General features: G+C 36.6%; 2 protein-coding genes across 2 annotated transcripts; both read left to right on the plus strand.

The window, feature by feature from the left end:
- Positions 5,946-6,590, plus strand: LOC109950683 (classical arabinogalactan protein 9-like). Its single transcript, XM_020570544.1, has one exon. It carries the CDS (start codon positions 6,033-6,035, stop codon positions 6,453-6,455), a length of 423 nt encoding a protein of 140 aa, XP_020426133.1. The 5' UTR covers positions 5,946-6,032; the 3' UTR covers positions 6,456-6,590.
- Positions 12,874-13,583, plus strand: LOC109950542 (classical arabinogalactan protein 9-like). Its single transcript, XM_020569600.1, has one exon. It carries the CDS (start codon positions 12,974-12,976, stop codon positions 13,367-13,369), a length of 396 nt encoding a protein of 131 aa, XP_020425189.1. The 5' UTR covers positions 12,874-12,973; the 3' UTR covers positions 13,370-13,583.

The raw sequence follows: 14,939 nt of genomic DNA on the forward strand, positions 1-14,939 counted from the left end.
AACTAATCTCGAACGGGAAACTACGTGTTACTAAACATAAAAATAAAAGTACGAAGTTAATTTCAATTAACTTCGTACATCACAACACATTGTGCTATGTCACGCACAATTTCACAACATTATACACATATAACTTCACAAAAAAATTACAAACATAACAAACAAACTTTTACAATAACATACCTTCTCAATCGTTCTCCACCAATCACTAATCACAAATATCCCTAACGAGAACAAAATTAATAGCGTTACTACGAATTTACATTAATACATTTAAACTAACGACAAAAAATACATATCCAATGAACGTACTGAATTCACAGCAGAGCAGCGGCAGGGAGAGTGAGAGAGAGGCAGAATGCAATTTTTGCATTCTGCCTCTGCAATGGCAGATACTAATATGAAGAAGAAGGACTTTGCGCGACGAACAACTTAATCCGTCGCGCAAAATGCCGTCGCGAAAACCCACTTTTCCGTCGCACAAAACAACATTTCCGTCGCGCAATTACGTGTCGACATCTGTTTTTTTGCGCGACGAAGTATATTATTCGTCGCACAAAATTTCGTCGCGCAAGGTTTAAATTCCATCGCGCAAGAACGCACCGGCATTACACTTTACGCGACGAAGGTAATTCCGTCGCGCAAATTTTTTTTTATCCACCCTGCATTTTGGCGCCAAAAATAAGTATCCCTCGTTTTCTTACGCGACGGTACATTTTTCCGTCGCGCTAAGTTGTCTTTTGAAACGAAAACTGTCGTCGCGCAAATTTTTTTACCCCCAAAAAAAGGAGACAATTTTCTGTCCATCTTTACGCGACGAATGCTTTGAATTGTCGCGCAATATTGTCATGCGAGATTCTGGCGCGAAAAAAAAAAAACCGGGTTTTTACCTACCTTTGCACGACGAAAGTAATTTAGGTCGGGCATAGATTGTTTGCGCGACGAAACTTTTTGTCGTGCTAGTTTTCTGTTGTTTGCGCTACGGTATTTTTTTTCGTCGCAATAGTGCTTTTTGCGCAACGAAAAAATGTTCGTCGCGCAAATAGTAAATCGTAGTAGTGCGGCCAAATTGTCTACAAAATATAGCCTCTATACATTAGTTAGATGCATGCCTGTAGTACAAATATGTAATATCCTAATCAATGGTCCAAAATTCAAGCAGGGAAGATCCCAAAATTCATGTCTAGGTCAAAAGATCGAAAAGCATTTTTTTGTTTTCATCAAAGAAAAACTTGAATCAAACTGAAACAGACATCAGTACAACCAGAAATCCTTGACTCCGATGTGCTACAACGTGGCCTCATTAAAATCTTATTAGAAGAATTTTCAGTGAGAAAAATCCGATGAAGAAAAAAGAGTATTATACAGCACCAACAGTTCAAACATGTATAATATGCGTGTGCAATTGTATAATAACTCCTAAGTTGAATTGGCTCCGACGCAAAAGGCTTTCATGCAACCCATTTTGCTCATATTCCTATGTTTTCATACACTTTGCACGATCCCATAAGACCAGCTCCCCAAGGAGGTCAATGAGACAGGTCCATATATATATTGCCCAAGGCAAATTCGAGGACCAACTATTTGGCTATAAATATTTTTTGCTATCAAATAATATTGATATTGAAGATGTGTATGATCAGAAAGAAAAAGATTATTTTTTTTATTTTTTTATTTTTGGCTCTCATACGGATTAGATTAAGCAAGAAAAACGTGGCATCGCATATGGTGGCGGCGGCTTAGTGGGCTAGGTTTGAACCATCTGTTTAGGGTTTTCTGGGTTTGAAGGGTTGGGGAGTGGGTAAGTATATGAGCAATTTTGGAACACATGAAGAAAAGTCCAATGCTGGGTTCAAAATTTCAACTAAAAAAACTCAATCTTTTTTTATTTTTGTTTTTAAACAAAGGGGATCTAACAGCCCAAAACAAACTATCAGCACAAATTTGGGCTTCTATGAATTGCTCTTGGCAAATCTTTTTCTGGTACGATGACAAAGTCAGGACCTAGCTATTATCCCAAACCAAACTGGATATCCAAAAGGGCAAGTGAGGGACTATATAGCACTATCCCAAGCCGCCAAACTGATATAAAAAAGGGCAAGTCAGGATCTACTATATCCCAAAACAAACTTGGATATCAAAAAGGGCAAGTCAGGAGTTACTATCCCAAAACAGTAAGGAAAAAGAAGAAATAGATAGCGATTTACGTGATCACAGACCTATTATATATATAGTCCTCTCTCTACCCCCATTGTGTTCCAGGTTTAAGATAGTGCATGCACACATCAAGCTTCTCGATAATCTTTTCCATTTTTGCTTCTTTCTCTTTCTTAGTTCATATTCGTAGTTTGTGATTTTACGTACAATGGATGAACAAGGAGGAGCACCACGACATTTACCTGGACAAGAATCACCATCATATTACAACAATCTTCAATATGAAGCTGCAGTCACTACAGCTATTTACTATGGTAGAATGGTTGTTGGGGGTCAGGTAGCAGCCAATTATGGTAACGAAGTAGGCGATCACGATCACGGTCAGGGAGTAGCAGCCAATGTTGGTGAGGAAGTTCAATTTGAGGGAGTAGCAAGCATGTGGACGGAGGAGATAATCGGGTATGTATCCTACAAAATTTGTAATTATTAATTTTCATTTGTGTTATAAATGTTTAATTCTTTATATTTTTTCCAAAAATCTGAAACTGAAACAGCACATAAAAACACTTGATAAGATGATGTAAAGCTCAAATAATATGAATTAATAAACTCTACGGTGTTTTTGAGTTTTTGATTGACATGTTTGTACTCTTTGGATTGTGATTCTTTTATATTGCATACATCAGTGCTATATCGTATCGCGATTGATTTTTATTTTGTTGGTAAAAGATGCATTTTAAATAAAATACCCTAGGTCTATTTTTTCTTTTCTGGTTGTACACGTTGTAAAAAAGTTCTTAATTAATTTTTATAAATGAAAAATAAATTTAAAAAATCCTTTCAAAAACCTTATGTTGAGGTTTTATTTCATTATATTTTCAGGAACTGCTACAAATTTGTTGTGGTACGTCAAGGGCATAAAGACGAAGTTATTGAAGTGAGCAAGTTTGGGATTGTGGCCTCTATAAAGGAAAAGATTGAATGTTTACTTGGGATAAGAGTATCCCAGCAAGTCCTATTCTTCAACAGAGAATATCTTCATGAAGATTGGCGTATAATTCAGAGCATTGAAGGGATTGCATCCAACTCATGCATCCAGCTCTTTGTGTTAGAACCATCGGCCGTGATACCCACATCAGCCCCTATTGAAGGGTCAGCACCTCCAACAAGATATTCTCTACAACCACGGCCTCGGCGCTAAACCGATTCGCTTCCATTTGGCCGAAAGTTTGTGTTATATGGGATAAACACCGGCTTTTATGTTACTTTTAAGTTTAAGTTATGTGAGAGATAGATTAAGTTATAATTTATGCGAGGGATAATTAAGTTATAATTTATGCAAGCGATAAATTTAGTAAGAAATCGAAAGATTGTTTACATGCTACGTAGTAAGAAATCGAAAGATTTTTTTTTTTTTCCTGAAAAAGTACTGATTTTCTATGGTCACAAAAGTTCAAGTATCCTATTTTCTTTCGTAATAAAATTTAATCCTTTCCCCAAGGTAATCCATGGTCCACAATATATTTTTTTCCAATGCAATAAAGTTATATTGTGTCGATTTTTTGTTGATAAAGGTGTTTCTATGGGTTCGCCTTTGTATTGTGTTCATACCATTGTATTGAATGATTCCGGCCGTTTGATTGTTGTCCATATAATGCATATAGCTCTGGTTGCTGGTTGGGCTGGTTCGATGGCTCTATATGAATTAGCAATTTTTTATCCTTCTGATCCCGTTCTTGATCCAATGTGGAAATAGGGTATGTTCGTTATACCTCGTCATTATGTAATAGGCCCTTGCAACTCTAATAGTCTATACAAAAATTCAAATTTTGAAAACGAATGCCATGAAGGATAAAAGTTGCCCATTTGTTATTACTTATTTACAAAACCCTGCCTTTTTTGTTATCCAACGATTTTTCCTAAACAATCCCTAATATCTAGCCTTTCCATTATTATGGTGTTGCTTGGACTCAACAAATCAAAACATTCTCATAATACATATAATATACATATAAACCGTATTTGCATATAATAATTTACTTGGTATATTATTCAAATGGTAGGTGTTTGTGCAAATAATCTCACGGGAGAATATTCGCTTCTAGATCCTTCAATCTTCGATCTTCCTTCTCTTTCTTCCTCGATTCCTGTAAAAAAGATTGGAGTAAATAGACCACACCTGGGGGTGTTGGCCAAAGGCCCTCCGATGCCTAAGTTAGTTCGAGTGTTTGTAGGAAACAATAACTAAGCAAAAGGTACGGAGTTGTATCTTTGTATGTATGGTGTAAACCAGGTGGCCGGAGCCGTGTAGAGAAAATATGGAGAGTGGATAGGGAGAGAAAGCTTCGGGTATTTTTCTCGGGTATAAGGAGTAGGTTTTCTAAAGTATCTTGAATGATGAATGAGGTCGTCTATTTATAGGAGCCTTGGGGCTAGGGTTTCGTAGGGATCGAGTCGGCTTTGATAATATCCGAATTAAATATATTATCTATTAAGAAGATAATATCTGAATTAAATGATATTATCTTCTCTTTATTAGGATAATATCTTAATTAATGATATTATCTCTTTAAATAAAGATAATAACATATTAATTAAGATATTTATCCCAATTAATTAATTAGCCAGATAAACTGGTTTAATTAATTAATTTAAGAGATAATCTTCTTTTTCACGTGGCGTGCCCTGATTGGAAACGAAAATATATGCTCCCACAGTAGGTATATTGAATAACATATAATACCTAGATCCTAATCGTAAGTACATTAAAATTAATGTAGGTATATTGGAATAGATAATCATGTACACTTTTTATAAATTAAAAACAGGTAAACTTTTCATACTAGGTAAATTATATTTTTCATAAAACAAACAAGTAATAGGTACATTATTTTTTCAACATAATTAGTATGTACAGTATTATTCATAAACAATTATAAAGTAGATTATTAGTCATGTATAATTCATAAAAAGAAAATAACATAAACATTTTTATTAAACAAACTGATTACCTAAATCTGAATTTATTGTTAAATTTAAAAAAATGTTTCCAAATTAATTCCTACATCCATTACAACCATTTGGAGATCTTTCCAAATTCAACATCTGTCAGTATATACAATCCAATTAAAAACTGTTTCCATATTGATTTCTACATTAATATACAAAATACAATAATGGCTTAGTTGGGAGTATTTTTGGACTCTGAAAAGTACAATAAATCATATTTTATGCTTAATTAGGTAACTTGCTGTGTTGGATCCTAGTCATGAGTTTTATACTTAAAATGAAAACAAGAGTATACATGAAAATAACTAAAGTTCGTCGTCAAATAGTCACTCTTCATTAACTTACTTGATTATTTTAGAGCAATTCATGGAAATAATATTGTTTTGAATAAGGAAATTGAGTTATAGGTGTTAAGCTAACGATGCGAAAGTGACTTAGTCACAAAGGTGTGGTGTTGTCACCAGGCTAGTCACAATCATATTCTTTGCTGGAAGCCTGGAACTGGTTTTCTTGACTTGGCTTTTAAGTTTTCGTGCGAAACCTTCTTGGATTCAACTTTGGTCCTTTTTCATGCAGCAACACCTTTACATCTAAAAGCCACTAAAAAGCAGCCAATACAACAACCGCGTTCTGGTCACACGTTTCAAACCAAGTCCAGTTTGCTACGTATAATATTTCCTTCCATCCCAACCACAAAATCTGCACCGTCCAAACCCCTTTAGAAATTTCTCAAAGTCAACGGTGATCTATTCACCAAACTCTCCTTAGCCCTCCCCTATAAAAAGCCCTCTCCCTTCTCTCCTTAATCTTCATCTGCCTGTCTCTTAAACCCTATCACTTTCTCTGTCTTCATTCACTCTTCTACAATGGCTCGATCCAACGCTGTCGTTTTTGTGCTAATGGCTGCCCTCTTGGTGGCCTCAACAAGGGCACAATCCCCTGCATCTTCCCCAGCCAAGTCCCCTGCCTCTGCCCCTTCTCCTTTGAGCACTCCACCCGCAGCCGCTCCTTCTCCTTTGCGCACTCCACCCGCTGCTTCACCTTCTCCTTTGAGTACCTCACCTTCTCCTTCGGGCACTCCACCCTCGGCTGCTCCTTCTACATCTCCGGTCGTTCACTCTCCACCTTCTCCCCCATCGTCTTCTCCCGAATCTCCAGCCACCTCTCCCCCTTCTTCAGTCTCGGGATCCCCCGCCGAAGCTCCTGCACCCAACGGTGCTTTTTTAAACAGGTTGTCCTTCGTGGGATCCGTGGCCGCTGGGGTTTTCGCTGCCGCCATGGTTATGTAAAGAGTGAAAGTACAGCGGCGGTTTTATGAATTTTAATCATTTGTATTATTGTATTTAATTTACCATCTGATTAATTCATTCATTTTGTAGTTGATATATATGGGAATAAAAAGAGACATTTTTCTGTCATGAGAATTGCAATCTTTATTTTATATTAAAAATTATATAATTTTGTGTTTGCAAAAATATTTTAATGCACGTAGAAGGAATCGAGCTCAGGTTCAAGGAGGTACGGTATCTAACTCACATATGAAAGGGAAAAAGTTGGCCCATTGGCTTTTGCACCAGCTATTGCTAACCCCTGTTATTGGATATGTCTATGAATTCTCAAGAAATTGAAGTTCAATCTTCATTCATCCAAAAAATCTTCAAGCTCAAGATTGAATGAATTAATAAATAAAAAAATCGAGAGAAATAGTGTAATTGTTGCCAAATTCACAATTCACAAGAAGCTGAGATTTGAGATTACAAATGAAAAGGCTGCAATCATGAATTATAATTTTCTTTTTAGAAAATTTTATTATGAAGTAATTTTTTTTGTTCTTCTGATGATTAAGTAGTTCAAAGAGGAATCCTCTCATGAGAGTGAGAATAAGTCCACCCTCTTGTTTTTATAATTTAATTCTAATTTTGTCGTTTTGAATTAGCAAAACCAGTTGTTGATAGGTTTGTCATTTGGGCATTGAAAGATCAATCTTCACCCTCAAGTTTTTTACAACCATAAAAAATAAAAAAATAAAAAAAAAAGGGAGAGAAGGAAATCTCATGCTAAGAGTCAACTTTAAACAGAGTTTCTTCAACCTTTTTCGCAAGACTGTTGAAGGAAACCCTCAATATTTTCTCTCCAGCTTCTTCAAGCTATAGATATTGAGATGGCGACACAATTCCCAGATGATGCATGTGGGTTGGGCCGTTTTGTCTCTCCCAAGTATTGATCGAAAGATATTGATGTACAAATGATGGGTTCGTTAAATGTTTAGTATCCAACTTAGAGTGTTTATTAAGAAGTACCTGAGAGAGGGATCCACCAGTATGGGAACAATAACAAGGTTATTTAACAAAACAAATACCATGTTTCCCCTGCATTTAACAGAAAAGGTTAACAAAATTGATGGCAGGACCATTTGTCCTAACAAAAGTGAAGTTAAATAATCACGGAAACGATTTTGAAAATTGAGGGACTCAAATGCAAATCGGGTCTAAGTTCAGGGACTAATAAAATTATTAACCCTTATATAGTGGGTGGGAACATAAGGTGGACGGGAAAATAGGACAAGGGTGGAAATAGCAACATTCTTTCCCATGCCTAGACTTAGAGCACTTCCACCCATTTGACATGGCAGTTACTATTCACATGAGATATGATGAGAGAAATTGTATGAATTTTGGTGTGGGAAGTGAAGAACATAGTTAGGTATTTATAGAAAAAAAAAATTCTCAATTTTTTTGTTTTTTTTTTTTTGCCACTGATGTCAGCTTGCCCATGCAAATCTTGTCTTTGGGCTTGCCCAGTTTCATGGGGCCCACTTCTTGCCATGACAATTTTTCCTTTATGGATATGTTTTTGGAGCTGAAGCCCCCTTGAATAGGTGAAAGTGCTCTTACCAAACAAGGGAAATCAATCCCAAATCCCATTTTTCATGAACCAAATGCCCTTGAGAATTCATAAAATTAATGCTTGATTATCGATATGCCCTTTGTGCTTCACTGAAAATCTCACTTTGCTCCCTACATTTCAAATTGAGTCAATATGCCCCATGTGCTTTCTTTTTGAGTCCCCCGTTACCTCATTCCATTAGTTTGGTCAGTAAAACCGTTAACTTGCTGACGTGACATAGGTATTTAAGTAATTTTAGCTATTAATGACAGGACCCACCCCGAATTCCTTGGAATCCGGGACAAATCATGTGGTATCCAACATCAAACTAATGTCGGGCCCATTTACTAACATCAAGCCTCTTTTTCCAAACTAAGGAAAAGATGAACGAGACTTTCATGCCCCGTATGATTGATCGCTACACGAAGATGCAATCGTCGTATATTCATGAACGCCGTCAAGTTGACTTGATGGAGCATTTATGGGCGGTGAAAGGTAATGAAGGTGAATAAATTGAAGTGAAGATGTTTTTTTAATTTATTATGTTTATGTTGTATTTTTAGTTATGCTTTGTTTTTTTATGCTTTAGTTATGGGTTGTTTATTTTTTATGTTTTGGTTGTGGTTTGCTTTTTTATGTATGGAATGTTTTGAATAAAAAGGAATTTTGTTGAATATTTTCTTTATTCACTAAAAGAAAATCAATACAACTAATAAAATAAAATACATGAATTAAACAAAACAAAAAATACAATGAAATGAAAGGCAAGTAAACTAAGACATGAAAGACAAGCAAACTATTTTAATAGTTTTCATCATTTAACCAATTCGTGTTGCTAGGTCCATCGTCACGAAAAAGTCTTCGTCTCATAACATCCCTTCGTTCTAGCTTCCAAAATTATTTTGTTTCAGGGGACATATGGCTTGTATCCATGGCCATGGTTTCCCGATCTTTTTTTTCAATGTTTTGTTCGCGTACATACTCCCTTTCTTTTGCATATTCTAGTTGAATTGCCATATCGTGCTCTTGCTGTTTCAAGTCCATTTCAATTCTCATGGCTTGGTGCTTTGAAAGTTCCTCTAAAAATTTAGATGCATTCTTGCTAGAATTACTCCCTCTCTTCGCCTTCGCCGCCTTCCTCCCAATAGGCATTGGCTCCTTTTCGATGGGTGAGTCTTGACTCATCGGGAAATCCATAGGTGAATCCGATGCCGGTGTCTCATGAAGTGGCGTCTCGTTCAACACTACCGTCGGACCCGTTGGAATAATTTGGAATCTCTTACAATTGTTCACCGCCTCCCAATAATGGGTATGATTGAAACTTTTTTTGCCTTGCCTAGTAGCACCAAACCACATTTGTGCTTGCATAATCTATAAACAAAAATTATATGAAAATGCAAGAAACTTTAAAAAATATTGGCAATGCAACATGTAAAAAAAACTAATGCAAATGCAATAAATTTTAAAAAAATGCAACATGTATAAAAAAAAATACAATAAATATTAACAAAATATATAAATTGTAAGAAACATTTAAATAAAAATTAATATGACATAGAAATTAATAGAACGAAAATTACAAATAATTTACCTCATTGCTAAGGTTTTCCCCGCTTCTATGGTTGTCCATCGCTTTTGCCAAGGCATTTCTCCATTTCGCCAACTCTTTATTAAGAATTTTCCATCTATTAGATAATGTCATTTCTGTACGTGTCGAACCAATTGCCCTTTCACAAAATGCTTGATGAATTTTTTTCCACATATGACAAAATTTAATCTCATTGCCCGTTATGGGACAATTACTAAGTTGGACCCAAGCTAACATCTTCCATCATGCTCCATGCCCCTCCATTTTCACTAGAAGAACCCATAATATGATAGAGAAAAATACAACTTGAAAGTGAAAAAAATATTGAGTAGAAAGTGAATAATAGTAGAAGGAGAAGAAAATGTAAGAGGATTGGGTGTTAAAAGTGAAGAGTATTGGTTGGTATTTATACCAAAAAAAAAAAAAAAAAAAAACTTCAGTAATTTTTGTGAATTTTTTTTAAAAAATTTTCATTTTTTTTCATTTTTTTATTGCAGAAAAATTGGCTGGCGTTGGATTGAAGGAAAAATTCGAATCGGAGAGCTAATACACCGACACGTGTAAGGTAGCCGTTGGCGGCTACTGTAGCGCAACGTTTGAAAAAAATTTTAACGTTGGCGCGTGCATTTTGTAAAAAAAATTTGAAACCTGAAGGGCTGACGTCACAGCCCTTGGGCTCTTGCTCGGGCCAAACTCCACCTCGGGCTAGCCCAGTCTCGTGGCCCCCACCTCTTGCCCGTGCTGCCTTTTGTTTCTGGAAACCCGTTTTTCTCCCAAACCTCCCCCAGCTCGAGTCCAGCCTTAGTTGCTGGACTTGCTTTAACATGAGCAATAATAGAGCATATCTAAAGGAAGACTTCAGTTCACAACCTAAATGAAGTTCAACGGAAAATTAAACAAATAGAAATACCCAGCCAAAATAATAGTTTAAGTCGCAGTTGCACCTAGGTGAAACTCCAGGCTATCTACGTACCCCTTTGTGAGAGATCAAGCCACACGTAGTTCTTGTATCAACAACCACAATTCAGATAATATTCGATTGTTTAAAGTAAAGCCAATGATTTAATTTAGATTCATTACAACATCAAATTTGACATGACAACCACTGAACACTTTATGAGTTCCTTTCCTTTTATCAATTCTTTCCCGCAACTATACCCTATCCAAGGTGTACGTTGCTAAACAACACTTTCTAAACTATAAATCAGACTTTCATACCTATGCAGATACTCACGGAGCACTAGTTCAAGAATCACAACCCGAAAACGAATCCACATATATATATATATATACCAAGAGAAGAACAATCCAATCCGGAGATCGTTTAACTAACCATGTGGCCAGGGAGGAGCCCTCCAACCTGGGGATTAGGCTGACCAGCATTCACAGCAGAATCCTCAATACTTGTGAGCTTGTGACCAGTCCTACGTGCGTAAGCTACCCTACTAAAGGTCTACGAAACACCCTATAAAGGGTGCCTGGGTTCTGATCATATGGACTTCGATTTCTGTCTGGGTAGCTGCTTTTGAACTGGGCCGGATTGGCTGTGTCTGTGCTGAATTGGATTGTCAACACCTTCAACTGATGAGTTTCAATTGGAAGTCGATACCAACATTTGAGTTTGGCAGAGCTTCAATTTATTTCGAGCTATGGAAGGCTTGCTGAAAGGGAAGAACTGAGGCCTCTCCAATCTGAATGGGACAGAAGTGGCTGAATTGATGGTCACTGAGTTGGAATTGCGCTATGGTGCCTGTTCTGCTTGACCAAGGCTTTCTGTAAATTTGTTAAGGTTTTCATTTTTGTGAAAAAACCCTGACTCTGCTTGACTTGGCTTTATGCTGAACCAAATTTGTAACGAGAGAAATCTCGCTTTGTAAAACTGTTTCTCGGAACTGAACTGAAATAAAAGATTTTGAATCATAGCTGATTTGTTCTTTGTGACTCAATCATTGTTGTTTGCTTTTTCTGTTGAACAATTCCTTTGCTCCCTACTTATCTCTTGAGAATGTACTCTGTTTATCTTTTGGAAAGGCCACCTGTTTTGGTGCAAAGTTTTTCTGTATATATATAAAAAGAGATTTTGATCTTTTTGGCTACAGAAATTTGGAGAAGTCTTCCTTTTATACCTGCCTTCATTAACTCTTTGTCAACTCCCCTGTGGTAGTTGAAAATTTTGACTTTTCAAAGTCAGGTAGTCACGTGCGGCTCTTTTGGAAAAACATTGTTTAGTAAGAAAAGATATGCTGACTTGCTTTTGAGATCAAGTGGCGAGAATTCTTCAGAAGCTGAGCTTAATTCAATTTCTTAGAGGTTTTCGACCCGCTTGGTATTGAATTACCATTTAACTGGAAATTTTATTGGTTTATTTACTTATTATTTTTATGTTTTTAAACCTCTGCCATTTTTGCAAAGGACATGGGCCTCTAATGTTGTTTTGGGCTACTTTCCTTTTCTTCAAAAACCCAAGACTGTTCATTTATTATGGGCTTGACAAATTCTAGGCTGGGCTCGCAGAATTTTGAGAAATTAGTCTGGGTTTTCTCTATTTTGGGCTGCTCCTCAGCTTCTTTTAAACATCAAGCCCAAGCTGTGCTCATGTTTGTGGGCTACATAAATAAGCTCGTAGTTTTTAGGCCCAAACAAGTGGTGGGGCTATTCGGGTGCTAGGGGCTTGAATTTGTTTTTTGAAGAACTTTCTAATTATTAAAAATGTTTTAAACAGTTTTTAAAATTTGAATTTAAAAATTGAAAATTTTTAAGAGCTAAAATATCTAAAATACTCGTGCCATGTAAGCAAATTAACAGTTTTATTGACCAAACTGATGGAAAGGGGTAATGGGGGATGCAGAAATAAAACAGAGGGCATATTGACTCAGTTTGAAGTGTAAAGGGCAAAGTGAAATTTTCAGTGAAACAAAGAGACACATGGATAATTAAGCGTAAAATTAATCTGGCTGGAAAATTGGTCAACCTTACTCAAACTGGTTTTTTTGACTTGGCTTCAAAGTTTACGTGCGAAAAGGAAACTTCTTGGATTGAAACTTACCTGTACATCCAATAGCCAATACAACAAGCGCGTTCTGGCAAAGTCGGTGACACGGTTTCTAACCAAGTCCAACTACGTGCACAAAATCTGCACCGTCCAAGCCCCTTCAAATCCGCGTCAAACAAATTTCTCAAAATCCAGCGGTGATCTATTCACCAAACTCTCCTCAGCCATCCTCTATAAAACGCCCTCTCCCTTCTCTCCTTAAACCCATCCCGCGCTTCTCAATCTGCTTCTTAAACTCCCTCACTTTCTCTGTCTTCATTTTCTCTTCAACTCTCTCTACAATGGCTCGATCCAACGCTGTCGTTTTTGTGCTAATGGCTACTCTCTTGTTGGCCTCAACAAGGGCACAATCCCCTGCATCTTCCCCAGCCAAGTCCCCTGCCTCTGCCCCTTCTCCATTGAGCACTCCACCCGCCGCCGCTCCTTCTCCTTTGAGCACTCCACCAGCTGCTTCACCTTCTCCTTCGGGCACTCCATCCTCGACTACTCCTTCTAAATCTCCCGTCGCAGACTCTCCACCTTCTCCCCCATCGTCTTCCTCTGAATCTCCGGCCACCTCTCCCACTTCTTCGGGATCGCCCGTCCAAGCTCCTACACCCAACGTTGCCGTTTTGAACAGGTTCTCCCTTGCCGGATCTGTGGCCGTTGGGGTTTTTGCTGTCGCCATGCTTATGTAAAGAGGGGAAGAATAGCGGGTGTTTTATGAATTTTTAATCATTTGTTTTCATTTACCATTGGATTAATTCATTCCTTTTGTATTTATTGATATACATATTTATGGGGATATACAGAGACACATTTTTTGTCGTTTAATTGGTTATTGTCACGAGAATCTCAATCTAATTGTTTTCTGTTTACATTAAAAATTATATAATTTTGTGTTTGGAAATATATTTCCTTGTCGTTGGGTATGGTTATGAATTTTCAAGAATTGAAGATCAATCTTCATCCGTCTGAAAAATCTTGAAACTTTAGATTGAATGTATTAAACAAACACTTTATTGATGAACTTGAAAATTACAACCGGGGACATAAAGCCTGACTTTCGGTTTATAAAATCATAAAATAAAAGAACCTGAATAACATCAGATATACCTCAAACCAACTAAATAAATTCTCATTACAAGTTGGTAAAATTGTAGAAAATGTTTAAGGATAAAGGATTGAATTTTGATATAAGATTCAACCATTAATATGGGAGAAATCTTGCACAAGTTTGCCTCGCTAGAGATGGAAAATGAGATCTAGCACTTGAAAAGGAGCTTGATGTTGCGTGCTATTGAAGGTCAAGATCCTGTGGAAGAAGTTATAGTCAAGCTAGTTTGTGGTGGGTATAGTTGGACAAGTTATTGAATTGTGCCGATCGGACCTGTTTCTGGCCTTAATAAGGGAGAGTTGGATTACATTTGTAGTTCGAAGAGGTTGTTTGTGCCTTACAATTAAGAGATCATGCGGCATCAAAAAAAGAAGTATAATATCATGCCAGGTCCGAAGTGGTTTGATTACAAATCCATTCAATCTAGTAATCGTTTTGTAGTTCTAACAATGACACATTCGCAAATTATACAATTTTTTAGATCAAATTTCTCCATTAGGGGAATCATATAAGTTTTAACGAGATCACGTTGTAGAATTTCTCGTTATACCTTGTTGTTTGGTTCCTAGTTGAACAAAAGTTCTTTCTTTTGACAAAAAAGAAAAGAAAGGAAAAAGCAACATTAAAGCCCTATCCATGTATTATACTACCCTGGATCACTCCGTAGTTCATGAATATAATTTTTTTTTGTTATCTTCAACCAATAACACAATGACACGTGAGATAATTTTTACACATATCATTGTGTTTTTAGCGGATGATAGCAAAATAATGTTATCTCCGCTACAAGTAAGTTTTTTCCTCTCCATCAGTTTCTTTTTACCTTTTTTTTTTTTTTTTTTTTTTTTTTTTTTTTGTAGAATTCTAGCTTGGGTGCTTACACAATCTCCTTTTATTCTGTTATTTGCCCTTCTGTGGATGTGCAATGCATTCATTCTGTAACCAAAAAAGGCCCTATCCATGTGTTTTAGGAAATAAATTCAAACCATTCTTTTCCTGTGCAAAAAAGCCCTATCCTCATGTTCCTTCCTTTTGACTTCCGAAAAAAATTACTAGGTTTTGTTTTCGGTCAGTAAATTACTAGGTTGTGTTGCAAAAAGCATTAGCATGTTAATGATGTTTCCAAGTCATTGGTCCCACCCCCAGATTTC

Source organism: Prunus persica, chromosome G8, assembly GCF_000346465.2.
Source record: "Prunus persica cultivar Lovell chromosome G8, Prunus_persica_NCBIv2, whole genome shotgun sequence".
Classification (NCBI taxonomy): Eukaryota; Viridiplantae; Streptophyta; class Magnoliopsida; order Rosales; family Rosaceae; genus Prunus; species Prunus persica.

Coding starts and splice junctions, on each gene's coding strand:
- LOC109950683 (XM_020570544.1), top strand. CDS start 6,033: ATGGCTCGATCCAACGCTGTCGTTTTTGTGCTAATGGCTGCCCTCTTG.
- LOC109950542 (XM_020569600.1), top strand. CDS start 12,974: ATGGCTCGATCCAACGCTGTCGTTTTTGTGCTAATGGCTACTCTCTTG.